Source organism: Trichoderma breve, chromosome 6, assembly GCF_028502605.1.
Source record: "Trichoderma breve strain T069 chromosome 6, whole genome shotgun sequence".
NCBI classification, from domain to species: Eukaryota; Fungi; Ascomycota; class Sordariomycetes; order Hypocreales; family Hypocreaceae; genus Trichoderma; species Trichoderma breve.
In genome coordinates this window covers 1,213,256-1,227,518 of record NC_079237.1, presented here as the reverse complement: position 1 = coordinate 1,227,518, position 14,263 = coordinate 1,213,256, and the positions used below count along the sequence as shown (strand labels likewise).

Sequence of the window (14,263 nt, the reverse complement as noted above, 5' to 3'; positions counted from 1 at the left end):
GGTCTAGCTTTATATCAAGGGGGCTGTTCGGATGTTCGGCTTGGTTACGGATTGTCTGGTCGAATCTTTGCAGATTTCTTTCTTTTCTTTTTCTCTTTGTGATTAAAATTATTTGCTGAATTATTTTTTGCTTGTCTGAGGGTTATTTCTATGGGGTATCGTGAGTTGACACTTGGTGTAGAGATGGGCGAAGGGAAACGCTGATGGGCTTCGTGAGATGATGACGATGACGTCACATATTCTGGCGGGCTTGGTGAGCATGTGAACGAGCTGTGCGGCTTGGGGGATGCACTGTCCCACGAAATGGGTGAATTTCACTGTACATGGCTGATGAGGTGAGAAACAACTAAAGTAGAGATGAAATTGGTTTTGATTAAAATATTGATTTTATGTTCGTTATTTGAGTATGTAGCGGCCAGTAGCAACATGTGATGATGGCCATAAACCAGAGATGAGATACGCGTTCAACAGCTAAGCTCTCCCTTGATCCCAAACGCCCAAACCGAAAACAACAACAAAAGAAATGAAGCAGTCATCACGGAAATTCAATCTTTGGCCGTTTTAAAATCGGCTCTTCATGAAGAATCCTCCTCCTTGCTCCTGTACAGGTACCGCCCAAGCACCGCCTCCACAGCGCCAACAGCAGCCAAAACTCCAAAGCCAACGCCCACATGCTTCCAGTCCAGCCGGCTCCTCTCGTAGAGGCCCCACGCGCGATACCCCAGGAAGCCGCTCACGCCCACGACGCCAAAGACGTTGGCAATGGCAATGGCCGTGACGCTGCCGTCGGAGAGCTGGGAAAACTGGCGCGTGATCCAGGAGTCGGCCTTTCTGGCCTTGCTGGCGGCCTTCTTCTTGGATGCCGCCTGGGCGGCGCGGGCGGCCTCTTGCTCGCGCTTGATGCGCTCGGCTTGGGTCTCGGTTTGGACGTCCTGCTCGAGGAAGTCTGATCGGACGGTGTGGACGCTGGGCATGTCGACGTCGATGAGAGATGCTGTGGAGGCGGTTTCACTGGGGATGATTTCGGGGGGCTGAGGGGCGGCGGCCTATGACATCAGCGGTTAGAGCGATTTGCGAGCATTTGAAGGGATTCGCCTCTCTTTTCATTGTTTGTGTTTTTCTTTGTTTCGAGAGCTGTATCTGCTTGGGAGGAAGCAGCTTGCTAGGCTCGTGTGAGAGCTTACCTCTTCAGGGGTCTGTTTGGCACCCTGTGCAGCAACGTCGGCGTAAGACACTATTCGCAGCTCATTGTTAGTGCCGTGATCATCTTACAGTGTCTGTTGGACTAGCCAGCTTCAGTAAGAAGCGTCATCACTTACTGGTCAATGTTTGTCAATTGAAAAAAGGCTAGAAATAGCAATTGCGTTGAATCTCTGGCGAGGAAGTTGGTGAAGATTTGTTTATTTAGCTTTGTCGATCAGAGAGAATCTAGAAAAAGGGGATTCAATGCCTTAAGTACTAAGCCGAAAAGCCAATTGAGCTCCTTCATGTGACGCAAACACAAAGTCACGCCTAAAGCCAGACTAAATCATGTCTCAAGCCGTGATGATGACGTATGCGGCTCGACCTCGGCATCGCAGATCGTTCTCGTGCCTTGGCATGACAAAATGGCTTCCATTACGCCATTACATCAAGCCGGGCAGGGGTTTTATGCATGTTTTAGAAATAAAAACGGCTGCAAACACCGTGTTTGTGGTTTTAGCGAAAATAAAAAGACCCATTGGAGGGAAACCAGAGCGTTGTCTAATTGCGATACACACCACTGGTTTAAGCCAAGATTCTGCTCTCCTGGCAACCCACTTTGTTTCCTGCATCTCTGCATCTGGCGGCGCATTACTCGCCAGCTCCGCCCCTCCATTCGCAGCATCGTGAGCTAATTCTTCGCAATTCATGCTTCGCAGAGCCAATCGAGAGAGAGAGCCTTCTGACTAGATGAATGGTTAAGAAGACAGAGAATCACATCATATCGCGCAGCCATCGCACTGTGTTCAATGCTCCCCTGTCCAAACACAATTAAGTCCCAGTTCAAAAGAGGCAATTTGCTACCTAGTTTCGCAGGTTTAAAATTTGATTGGCTTAATACAAAAGAGCTATTCATCTCAAATGACCGATAAACTTCCCTCAACTCATCGTCGTGAACAAAAAAATTGGCTTGTGAGCCCGAAAGGTATATGGTGAAAAACAAAAAAGAAGATGATGAAGATGAAGATGAAGATGGAAAAAAAATGGTACAAACAAGAAGTTGGTTCATGACAGCGAGTCAACATGAATGCAATAACACACAACGCCATTCGGCCGTCCGTATTATGTATAACGACAACAACAATCTTCGCTGAAATGCAAAAGTGATTCCAACGCCGCGAATCTGGGTATCATGGTATCTCTCAACACGCCTCTTCCACATGAGTCCTCGACACCATCACGCCGCTAAAACGTTTAAAAATTCCAACATCAAAAACTGCTCCGTCTCTGGTCTTTCGTACAAAAAGAAAAAATCAGTTTCATGGTCCCTGATGTGCCAGGAATCAATTGGGGTATCTTTCAAGTCGCTCTTTCATTATCCGAGGCCCCCAAGTCTTTTGACCCAGTGCTGCCTCAGATGCAACGGCATCTTGCAAAACACCATGGCCTTGTGCTCGTCGTTTAACACTTTCTCGGAAATTTTAATCTGCACGTCTGCGTCTTCGGTTGCGAATTCTTTGAATAGTAGGTCAACAGCTTCCTCCCTCCACATACGCGCCCTGCTCGCCTTTGACAGAGAGACAAGCTCCTCCAAGATGGACTGAAGTCCGGCAACCTGAGTTTCTGGGCGCGATCGAGGCTCGACTGTGGATCTGGTGCCTGGGACCGGGAGAGCAGACGATCCAAGCAATGGAGTAGCTGCGCTTGTATTGGAAGTAACGTCGTCCCGGGACGACAGTCGGCGGCGCTTTTCCGGCGAGGTTGGAAGTGCTGATGGTGGGATAGCTGACCCAGAGGTTGACTGAGCAAGATCGCCGGCAGACTGTAGGGGACCCATAGGTGAAGGACGCTTCCGGCTCTGGGGAACCGACTCTTCAGGGGGCGTCAGAGCTGCGCCTTGTGCGGCGGTGAGATTGCGAGGTATCGAAGGTGCTGTAGTCGGTCGTTGCTGAGTTCCAGAAGCGGATGAAGAAGCTGCCGATGCTTGATTCTGCGGACTCTTGTGCGGCGGCGGCTGTTGGCTCGGCACGTCGGTGGTTTCTGTTATGAGCGGTGTCGGGTCGGTTTGAAGATTCAACACGCCAGTCCCTGGCATCTCCGAGTCGTCGCAAGGTTGGCCGTCAGTCTTTCGTCGAGGCTTCATGATTCTCTTGGGAGCTCCCCCCGACCCAACCACGTCCGGATACAGCACCTCCATGTATTCCTCGTGGTCAAAGGGCCTCCCCCTGAGGGCTCGCGACAAAGGCTCTCGCTACGTCCCGATCAGTAACCCGAGTTTTCGGCGTGTGGGCGAGCCATGGCTGGCCCCCAACTCACCTCGATATGCGCTCTCCATGCCTCCTCGGTCGCCGTCACCGTCCTCGACACGGGGTTGTAAATAAAGTCCGGGTCCTCTCGAAGGCCTCGCCACAGTCGAAAGCGTTTCCGAGCATTGTCGCTCTTGTTGATGAGATGGCTTTTAGCCGGGTAAGCGCCGTGGTGTTCCTGCAGGGCCTGGGCGGCGCGCTCCCAGGCCTCGGCCTTGAAGCTGCTGTTTTCTCGCATGCCCAGCTGGACGCTCTCGCACAGGCTGCGGAAGAAGGTGGCCTCGTAGGCGGGCGTCCAGCTGAACCTGGGCGCCCGGCGGTCGCGGTCGACTCGGCCGGGCCCTTGTCCGTCGTGGCCGGCGAGGTCGATGTCGTCTTCAGACATGGCGGCGGATCGGATGAGGCTGAGACTGAGACGGGAGAAGGCCGAGGCTCGGAATCGGATTCAGGTGCCCAGTCAGGCTGGACACGACCCCCAGCGGCAGCCCGTGAAAGCAGCAGCGGCGGCAACGGCAGCAGCAGCGACTCTCAGGCAGCCTTTGGGGAGCTTCTCAGGATCCTTTTTTTTTCTGCCCTCGAAGCAGCGAGAGAGTCTGGGTCAGCGCCAGGCGAGAATCGTGACCTGCCGCATACGGGTCGGTGGGGGGAGTCGGGTCGGGTCCCTTGGCGTGGGCGGCACGTCGTGGGCTGGAAATGGGAAAACGGGACATGCGAAAAAAAGGGTCACGTGGAGGTCCCTTTTTCGCCCGGTTCTCCCTCAGTCTCCATCGCGCGCCACGTAAACACTGGACTGGGCACAGAAAGTTGCACAGGAGATGGAGGCTCTGAAACCGCAGATTGACGGATGCCCGTCATCGTGTGATGCGCTGCGCTGGACTGGATTGGACTGGATTGGACCCTTGAGCCCTTGGGGCCCTTGGGCGTGTTTGGGGGACGCTGGCTGCTGCTGCTCCCGTGCATGTGCGTGTACATGTACCCAGTACCTGGCACCTATAAGGGCCTGCGCCGCCTGCATGTGCGCTGTTGCGGGCTCTGGCAGGCGCTGATACGCTGACATCATGGCCCGCGACGGCGTGATTTGCCGCCGCGGACACCGCCAGTCTGCCGGGCTGGCACAGGCCGCAGGTACCGGGTACCAATCAATCAATCGCTGTCCGCGCCGATGATCTGCCTTTTGACTGACATTGATGTTTTCGATTTGTTAATTTGTTGATGACGGAACTTCAGGCCTGGATGGATCAAAGACGAGACGCGGTCGTTGCTTATGTACTGCCGTGCTTGCAGCTACACGTCATAACGTGGACATGGGTGCGCCTGATCTTGTATCTTATATCTACATATTACTATTTCTACCTCTTGCTAGCATTATCTCCGTCCATCTCTGTCATTTCGTGTCATCAAGCAGGCTTATGTAACGTTTCGTCTCCATCCACATTGTGAGCATCGATATTAACATCTCCATCCATTCAAACCTATATTGTCACGCCAGAAACAACAGTATGGAATCTGGTTCACATTTGTAATGCCATTACAACATGGCAACGGCGCCGGCAATGAGCATGGCAGCAGTCACCATTGGCCCAGCAGCTGCAGCTGCAGCAGTGCTAAACGCAGCCGTGGTGCTGGCGGTCGTCACAGGACGACCAGATCCGACCGGAGTCGAGCTTGTAGCAGTGGTTTGAGGAGCGGAAGTTGAGCGAGCAGCAGAAGATGTCGTTTGCGGAGCGGAAGTCTCAGATGCTTCGGAAGAAGACGAAGAAGAAGAAGAAGAAGAAGAAGAAGAAGAAGAAGAAGAAGAAGAAGAAGAAGAAGGAGCCGCATGTGATGTCGTCTCAGTCGTCTCAGTCGTGGCGGCGGAGGTGGCAGATGTAGACTCAGCCGGGGCAGCGGCAGTGGCAGAAGCAGAAGCAGTAGCGGCAGAGCAAAACTGAATCGCAGCAGGGAGGACCTTGTCTGTATCATGTGTGTTAGTTTGTCCGTCTCAAAGTCTCTCCTCCTTCATCGATTCTAATGGTAGACTTACCGACGGAGACGTCGGCACCGCAATCCTTGAGGACGCAGGAAAGCTCTGCGTTGTAGATGGCCTCGTAGTTGCTCTGCACACAGAAGCACACTGCATCACCGAGAGTGCAGTCAGTAGCGGAAGTAGTTCCTTGCTCAAGACAGTTCAGGGAGCATTCCGGAAAGTAATCCGACAGTTTCTGCGCAACCACAGCGCCAGCCATTGAGGCGGCAAGGAGGAATGAGGTAGTCTTCATTATAACGATTGATTAATAACTCTAAAAAGAGTAGTTTTTGATGAAGAATTAAGGGCTCAAAATTAGGACTTGATCTGGTAAAAAGAAGAAGAAGCAAAGGAATTAAAAAAACCTGGATTACTTCGACACACCGAGGGTCGGCTACATATATGCAACTCGGAGAGCTGTCTAAATCGAGAACTGTCTAAATCCCGCGTGCAGAAGCTCAGCCCAAATCGACGGAACCTTTGCTGTCAACATCCGAGCTTTTCTGGACCTTCGGACTGAACCTTTCCTGATTAACCTTATTCAATAGAAGTGCCAACAACCAGCAAGTCTCGTGCTTCTAGTGCAAGGATTCCCAAGCCGAAATCGCTCTAAGATCCTACTCTAGTTTCACATGCAGTTTGGCAGCTTCCTCGCCAAGCCGTGCCGTGCCAGCACCGGCTCCCAAGCTAACAACTATTTGGCGCTATACGAGAGCTGAATCTCGGCGGCTTTGCTAGAAGTGGTGTAATGGTGTGAAGGCGGTGGAGATGATCAGATAAAAAATTTTATCAGATCATCAGATAAGATCAAATCATTGGATGCCATCCCCGAACCTGCATGCCGAGGATTGCGCAAAAGAGGGGGGCCGCGCTTTTAATCCTTGCCATGCCTACATATACCCTTGCTCCCGTCTTTTTGAGAGAGTTTTAATCGCTGTTTTCTTCGCACACCGATCGCTCTCCGAGAGGGATTTTCGAATGTTTTCTTGCGATGTGACCCTGTTGGTTTCGATCGCGTTATGCCAACGTTCCCGCGGACCCGATTTCTCTTGGTTTTCATTTAGTCTGAGTCATGTAGTTGTTGGTACTGCCAAGACTGGGTGTCACATGGGATAGCTGGGTTGTATAGATATAAAAGGCTGCAAAAGCCGGGCTCTCGCCCGAAAAGTGTCTAGCTTAGCCACTTTCTTTTCTCAGCTCTGGCTTTTCTTTGCCATTTAAGTATCTCCTGAGCGGGACATATCCCTCATAATGGGCTTGTTCTCCAAGACTACCCCTGAGGGGGACGTAACTACTGTTGCTCCAGAGATTGCCGATGAAAAAGGCACTGGACAGAACAATCCCGTCGAAAAGTCTGATTTCAACGATGACTTGGAGAAAGATGCGCAAGGGGGTGTTCAGAAGATCGAGGCTGCGGCCCAAGTGTGGACTAAGTGGCACATGGTTGCTGCCTATGTGATGTACGATGATGATTTCACATGATGGGAACATCACAGCTTGCTAACGTTGACATCATTGCAACAGTATCTGGCTTATTTACTTTATTACATCGATCGAAGAGGTCGTCACCGGTGCTCTCAACCCATTCGTCACCAGTTCTTTCCAGCAACACTCTTTGACTGCGGCTACCGGCATCATGGCTAGCTTATTCGGTGGACTGACGAAGCTTCCCCTGGCCAAGATCCTCGACACTTGGGGTAGACCTCAGGGCTTGCTTCTCACTCTGTTCATTTGGGTTATTGGATTTATCATGATGGCTGGTTGTAACAACGTCAAGACTTATGCTGCCGCTCAAGTCTTTTCATCCATTGGGTAAGTCCTATGATTATCCTTTCGCTTTTCATACTTGACTAACCATATTCGCATCTTCTAGCGCCCAAGGCGTCAGCTACTGTATCACCATCTTCATTGCCGACACAACCTCCCTCCTTAACCGACCCCTGATGCTTGCCTTTGCAACGTCTCCTTATATCGCAACAACTTTCGCTGGTGGACCAATCTCGGACAGCGTCATCGCTGGTATTGGCTGGCGATGGGGCTTTGGAATATGGGCCATTGTGACCCCAGTAGTCGTCGGACCCCTTGGATTCCTCTTCATCTGGAACCACGTCAAGGCTCGTAAGCAAGGGCTGCTGGAATCGAAATCTGGACGACTTACTCTTGCTTCGATAAAGAAATACTGCATCGATGTTGATCTCATCGGCATCCTCATTCTTGCTACTGGAATGGCCTTGTTTCTGCTTTCCTTCTCGATCTACTCATACCAGGCTGAGCAGTGGCGAGCACCAATCATCATCGCTTTCATCATCGTTGGCGGTCTTCTCATCATCGCTTTTGTCTTCTACGAGGCGTACCTGGCTCCTGTCAAATTTGTGCCGGTGAACCTTCTCATGGACCGGACAGTATTCTTCGCTGGGCTCATGTTCCTCTTTGTGTTTGCTAATTCGGCCATCTGGGGCAGCTATTTCAGCTCCATGCTGCTGGTTGTCTGGAATACTGGTATTACCAAAGCCACTTACATTGGCAACATTTACCGTGTCGGCTCTTGTTTCGCGGCTCTCCTCCTTGCTTACTTCATCCGCTTGTCTGGCAGGTTCAAGTGGTCCGCGACTTTGTATGCGCTCCCTCTCATGCTTCTTGGCGTTGGTCTTATGATCAAATTCCGACAGCCTGACCAGAGCATTGGCTATGTCATCATGACACAGATCTTCGTTGCCTTCGCTGGTGGCCCCATGGTCGTTGCTGGAGAAATGGCCATGATGGCTCCTTCAGACCACCAACATGTCGCTGTTATCATGGCTATTCTCGACCTATTCTCCAGTATTGGCAGCGCCATTGGGTCAACCATTGCTGCTGCCATTTGGACGGGCACGTTCAAGAAGAACCTGATCAAGAATCTTCCAGCCGATGCTCCGGTCGACGCAATCTTCAGCAGCATCTACACCCAGCTTGGATACCCTGAAGGCACAGAGATCCGACATGGGATTTCTCTTGCATATGGAGAGTCACAACGTCTCATGCTCATCACTAGTGTATGCTTCATAGTGGTTGGCTGGGGTTGTACTTGGATGTGGCGAGATATCAAGCTTCGTGATGTTAAGCAGACTCGTGGCAACGTCATCTAATCACCGAGTTTAGATATTGAAGGTACTAAGCTACCGCAGATTGTAGTATATAACAACAGCCGCAAGGTCCATACTAGTCGCTCGTCGACAGATGGCATTGACCACTATCAAGATATATGAGATCTTGATAATTCCAATAATAAAGTAAAGACACACCACGCTAATAGAGTCGGTGTAAATGCTTAGCTTTGTAAATGTATGCAGTGAGAAACCTCATCTTAAGCACCTGAAGGACTTGATGCCCAACATTGGTGCCCAATACAAGAGCTATTCATAATCTTCCATTTAAGCTGGCATTCTCTCCCACCATCCGTCTAGAACTGGCAAATCTGGTTTACTCGAGGAGCCTGAGAAAAGTTCGAAATATGACCGGCATTCCAATTAAAACATTCTACGAGGCAGATCAAACAACTTGGAGCTACCAGTCAAACCATGTGGATGGCGCTTCAAGATTCATTACTGTGAGCGGCCTTTTAGCACTGACCAATGCTGAGTTCTCTCTTTTGGAATGGAGGGACTTGGACTGGAATAATGTCGACGGTCAACTTCCCAAATATGTCGCCATATCACACACTTGGAACTCTTCTCCCGAGGTCATGAGGCTTAGCACGATTGCGAATCGGCCTCTACACATTGACATGGGCGATAGTTCCCCATCTACAATCAGTTGGCATGGTCTGCGCCAAGCAGCACTTGCAGCTCGACATTTGGGATGCGAATTACTATGGCTTGATTTCATCTGTGTTCATCAAAACTCTCTAGACGACAAGAAACTCCAAATTCCCAACATGGGCAACATATACAAGAATGCGACGGCAGTTATAGTCATGCCCGGTGGCGTTTCTGCAGCTCAAGATTTCGAAATTGAGACTGAATGGGCTAGTCGAGCGTGGACAGTTCAGGAGGCAGCTCTATGTCCAAACACATATGTGCTAGGCATGGATTACGTGTGGTTACTCAAACAAAAGATTGATGACTATCTTTTTACAGAAAGATCTGCTTGGCCAGGCTATCAGGATTTTACCTACCTTGAGGATAGCCTTGCATTAGCAGATATACGGGGTATCCTGAATCATCTCCAGGGTGTAATACATATCGAAGTCACCAACAGAAAAACAGGCGAAGTTGTCCGAAAAGGGAGGTGGTTGTTGAAATGTCTCGGCGATGGCGCAGTTGTTTGGGCTTTCGCAGCTCTTTTGTTGGCCACAACACCCGCCATGAGGCAAGTTGGTGTTTGGCGGAGTTTGTGGTTGCGCAAATCGAAATATCCCCAGGATACAGTGTATAGCATGATGCATTTGCTGGGCGTTGAAATCGAGGTCGATTACAACCGCAGTAGAGAAGATCTTATTGCTGAGGTTGTGAGGAAGACATCAATGTCATTTCCGTCGTGGCTGGATATTATGGAACATGGCGCGCCCCGTGAACTTCGACAGAGGCTGTTTCCTACCATTCCGACCTTTGACGTTCAGCAAACCCCAATATTCATAGTCGAAAAGCAGCCCGTTCCTGTTGAAAAGTATATCTTGACTCAGACGTACATGAAGATATTCAATATTAAGATTCTGATTCCCGCAGCTGCTTCTTCGGACAATAGCGATCTGGTGTGTACAGAAATCTTTGAGATTCAAAACAACCGAGCCAATGAGCCCTTAGTTGTCAATGGCTATGGGGAAGCATATCACTGGAATCTATCAAATGCCGACTCAACTCACGTCATGCTCATAGGGGCCGAGGATTTCATTATTCCAACCAATGGGTTTATTCAACACCTAGCGGCATATGAAATTAAGAAATCCAAGAGTGGTGCATGGGAATGTTTTCCAGGACATAGTGGTGTGCCCGAAGAGTTTGTGGGCAAAACACGGAGGAGTCATTTGCGAATAGGGGGATCTCCAGGATCAAAAATAACTGAGTGCGATTGCGCCGATGGTGATTAATATCAAGACATTATATAGTTGAACTGGTAATAAATAGCCCGACAGCTATGATGAGAGAGTGACGAGCCAACATCCAGCATACGTAGTATCCTGCTTTAGTCTACAGAGATGTCAAAGACCAATCAAAGACTTCATTGCTAATTATATCTGCCATGTATCCAAACGCCATGATAAAGCGGGCGTAGTAGTGGCAATTATACATTGATTCAAATTAAGACATATTGTTAGGAATTGTTGAAGATTCTGCCGTTAATGGTGAAGATATCATCTGGGTATACTTTCCCAATGCAGTTAATAGTCACCGAAGTTCTGGATACCAGTCTCGAATACTGGGTATTTAACACATTAAACAAGTGCTAATACAGACTATACTTTATCATGTGAAAAGATACGATGAGAAAAGGGAGTTCATTTTATCTCCTACTGGCGGAACAGTAGATGTTAGCCCTGGCTTGTAGGACGGTCAACTGCTAGTCAGGACTTCGCAATCTATGAATCAGGTAACCAGCCTCAGCATCGAGATTCACAGTCACACCACGTAAACAATATAAGCGTTGACAGAAAGTAAGAGTTAGAAATGCAGTCCAATCATGAGCCTGTGATTAACAGCTGGCTATTCCAGCTATCTAAATGAGCGTAAGAAGTGAACTTATATATCCAGTTGATCTATCATGGATCATCTCGATCATCTTTGCGACCATAAGAGGCAAGCCGCAACATTGGCAGCCAGACCAACAATTGTCAGCTCTGCTTTAATCTCCTCCACCATCACAGTTAGCATTCCAGCACTCCGAATACCCATTGTAGGTATCATCCCAGGAATATTGAAGGGATCCGGTGTTAGTCCACTGTCCATTTTCCTGCATACAGACACAAGATTCCCAAATCTGATCCCCAGAAACTTGCTCATAGACTGCATCATATGCTTCCTGAAACCCTTGTTGGTCTCCCGAATCATCGAGACCCATGTCCCATCCCAAGGCTGAATTCTCGTTCGGTGCGTATGAGTCAAAGCCGTAGTATAATGCTCCGGCGCCACCATCTGCTGACTCTCCTGAGTTGTCATCTTCATCGCAGTACCCCACCTCCCAAGCAGGTACATCGTTTTCTGGAGGTCCAAATGTTGCAACTGATGGTCCTCCATTGCACCAAGTGTTTTGGTCGTTGGGATTCTGACGCTTTCTTAACACCATCTCCCGCTTGCGGATAGACTTTCCAGTGAGATCGACTCCAAGATGAGTCGTCATACGACTAGCGTTTGTTGGGTGTGGTTGATGGAAAAATTGTATCGGCATGGCTATGCCACCACGCGATCCGTCGTAATAGTAGGAGCCCGGGTGGGTGATGTTAGCTCCGTAAAATTCCGCCCATGTCAAATTCCTATTCTCATAGCCATGGAGCATGCCCGGCATTTCTGACTCCCAGTCAAAGTCAGATGTACTGCGATCAGAAAGTCCTTGTAACTCTACTTGATATCCACTGCCTGTTTGCCATACTCCATAGTCATTAAACGAAGGTGTTCGCGTAACAGCCGTTTGGGCAGTGTTCCAAGCCTGCCAAAGATTCGATCCACCGCCCATTGCTGTTAAGATGCTGGCTCCAATACACACAGGCCGTCCGACAGAGTGTTGGTTAAACTGATTGGTGATTTGGCATGCCGCATTGAAGAGTTGGCCAGCGAATGAGATTCCTGAAAACCAAAGAGCCGCATTGGCGAAAAGAGCACCAAAAAATCGCTTTTGGTTACTGGTATTCAATCTTGTCATGCCTTTAGTTACACAAGAGCCACTCTTTGCAGTGATATTTCCGTAAACATGGCCATACTTCAAAGCCTGCGTGTAATTGGCTCTGAGGAAGCGTCCATGACTCAACATTTGGTATGTTTCATTATGGCATTCGATGTCAGCCATGGCGGCTTTATGCACATAATATGCTGAAACATGCTCTGATGTTGCACTGCCTACGAGGTTTGTCTCTTTTTCAAAAGCAGCCAGTGCATCAAACAGAGAAGCTCCTTCGGGGTATTGCGCAAATGCATCTTCCGGAGTCGTAATGTTGTACAACGTCGTAATATTTAGGAGATTGGCGAACGCCGTTGCGTTAAGCCCAATGGCAGTAGTGTTCACTGCTAGAGTGTCATTGACGAGTGAAGTTGCAGGCTCGGCTGTAGGCGTAGAGGTAGCGGTGCGTGGTGCAAGTAGCAGTGTCACTACAAGTGGCACTATTTTGGAAACGAAACCCATTATGTCCAATGGTATATATTCAAATAATGGGAGTATACCATTTACTCAGCGTACTGAGAGTCAGTTTACACCTTTGTAAGTGCTGATGCTCCTCTTCAGAGACTTTTCCCATGATGCTTCGCAATGTGACTTTATATTGATTTTTGAGCTCACTTGCAGTCCATTCATCACATTGCCCTCTCTTCTTACTAATGGGTGATTCATCCGTTCCATTGAGAAGAAATATCTCTTGGTTCCATACACATCACCAGATCAAGAATATCAAGCATCTCTTGATTCCATAAAAATCACCAGATCAAGAAAGCAAACCAATATCAGCAAAATATCACCCCACCCCAATTGCAGTAGCCTATCGGTGGGTGAGATCAAGTACTTCGGCCTTGTAAAACTCTAAGTTCTTGGCCTATATTCCTATTGTCATGACAAATCTTACACTTCTTCAAATAGGGCAGTGACGTAAAGTAGGTAATTGTTCTATAGGATTTCTTTCCCTATTAGGAACTTGGTCAATACTTTCTTTTGCTATTGGTGTAAGAATAAAAGCAGTTTCTCGAGAAAAATCTTCCGTTATCATCCCGTAAATAGATCCCACACTACTTATTACACCTGTTTCAGAGGCATTATCGGTTCTAGTCCTTGATTCTTTGATCATTGGCTGTTGTTTACGGATCAAGCGGCATTAGAAGCAATAGGACCCCTGTTTAACAGTTGAGGAACTATTATCCAGCTAAGTTAGGCAGTACTATAAAGGTACCCATTAGCTCCACCCTTCGTGCTTACCGCTACCATTAATCCAGCTGTTCTGGAATGGACGGCAAAGAAATGCCGACGAGTATAAAGCAGAAGAAGACTGATAACAGAAGGCCTTCACCAGCTAAGGAAGCATGTTAAATTAAGTCAGATTTTAAAATATTACAAAGAGCTTATGAGAGGACTGCATACGGATTCTGTCGAATTACATCAGCCCTCAAGGTCTTGAATGGAGGGAGGAACGTTGATTCATTTAATCAGCTAGAGGTACCCTAGGTCGGAAAGGGTTGGGATACGCGACGGATACCCCTGCTAATTGGGCAGCAAGTTGGGAAAAACTGAGTTCAATTGCACTAATCGTGATAAAAGCTGAGATTATATCACTGAGCCATCACATATCAGATGAATGAGAAAAAGGATGGCAAGTCTTGTTTAGGAAAATCTCCGAAAAAGCTACTTTGCATCTGGATCAGGAGTCATCTATGGAGAGCCTTTTTTAGGAGGCGAATACATAAGCCGCATATATAATAATCGTATATTTTTTTATATCGCTACTCTTACAATACGAATACCAAACTTTGGTTGAGTTGATAATTGCCAAGGAGAACTTGCTGGGAAACTGGCGAAAGGTTACGAGGTTAGCCGTCTAGCTAGTTGACAGGTAAGATGGTGAAAGGTGGTGACCAGTAACCCAATTGATGAAACTTCTTTA

The 14,263-nt window shown here is 48.6% G+C and overlaps 6 protein-coding genes across 6 annotated transcripts; 2 read left to right on the top strand and 4 right to left on the bottom strand.

The window, feature by feature from the left end:
- Positions 1-575: 575 nt before the first annotated feature.
- T069G_09299 (uncharacterized protein) lies at positions 576-1,892 on the bottom strand (the record flags this gene model as incomplete). Its single annotated transcript, XM_056176509.1, has 3 exons — positions 576-1,046; positions 1,185-1,234; positions 1,718-1,892. The coding sequence occupies 3 exons, from the start codon at positions 1,890-1,892 to the stop codon at positions 576-578; spliced, it is 696 nt and encodes a 231-aa protein (XP_056024987.1).
- Positions 1,893-2,557: 665 nt separating this feature from the next.
- T069G_09298 (myb/SANT-like DNA-binding domain-containing protein) lies at positions 2,558-3,873 on the bottom strand (the record flags this gene model as incomplete). The annotated part of the gene is made up of 2 exons (XM_056176508.1): positions 2,558-3,433; positions 3,499-3,873. The coding sequence occupies 2 exons, from the start codon at positions 3,871-3,873 to the stop codon at positions 2,558-2,560; spliced, it is 1,251 nt and encodes a 416-aa protein (XP_056024986.1).
- A 1,143-nt stretch (positions 3,874-5,016) lies between these two features.
- On the bottom strand, positions 5,017-5,746 carry T069G_09297 (CFEM domain-containing protein; the record flags this gene model as incomplete). Its single annotated transcript, XM_056176507.1, has 2 exons — positions 5,017-5,441; positions 5,512-5,746. The coding sequence occupies 2 exons, from the start codon at positions 5,744-5,746 to the stop codon at positions 5,017-5,019; spliced, it is 660 nt and encodes a 219-aa protein (XP_056024985.1).
- A 998-nt stretch (positions 5,747-6,744) lies between these two features.
- On the top strand, positions 6,745-8,618 carry T069G_09296 (major facilitator superfamily domain-containing protein; the record flags this gene model as incomplete). Its single annotated transcript, XM_056176506.1, has 3 exons — positions 6,745-6,953; positions 7,018-7,305; positions 7,367-8,618. 3 exons carry the CDS (start codon positions 6,745-6,747, stop codon positions 8,616-8,618), a joined length of 1,749 nt encoding a protein of 582 aa, XP_056024984.1.
- Positions 8,619-8,983: 365 nt separating this feature from the next.
- On the top strand, positions 8,984-10,558 carry T069G_09295 (heterokaryon incompatibility protein (HET) domain-containing protein; the record flags this gene model as incomplete). The annotated part of the gene is made up of 1 exon (XM_056176505.1): positions 8,984-10,558. The coding sequence occupies one exon, from the start codon at positions 8,984-8,986 to the stop codon at positions 10,556-10,558; it is 1,575 nt and encodes a 524-aa protein (XP_056024983.1).
- A 752-nt stretch (positions 10,559-11,310) lies between these two features.
- Positions 11,311-12,801, bottom strand: T069G_09294 (uncharacterized protein; the record flags this gene model as incomplete). The annotated part of the gene is made up of 1 exon (XM_056176504.1): positions 11,311-12,801. The coding sequence occupies one exon, from the start codon at positions 12,799-12,801 to the stop codon at positions 11,311-11,313; it is 1,491 nt and encodes a 496-aa protein (XP_056024982.1).
- Positions 12,802-14,263: the final 1,462 nt, after the last annotated feature.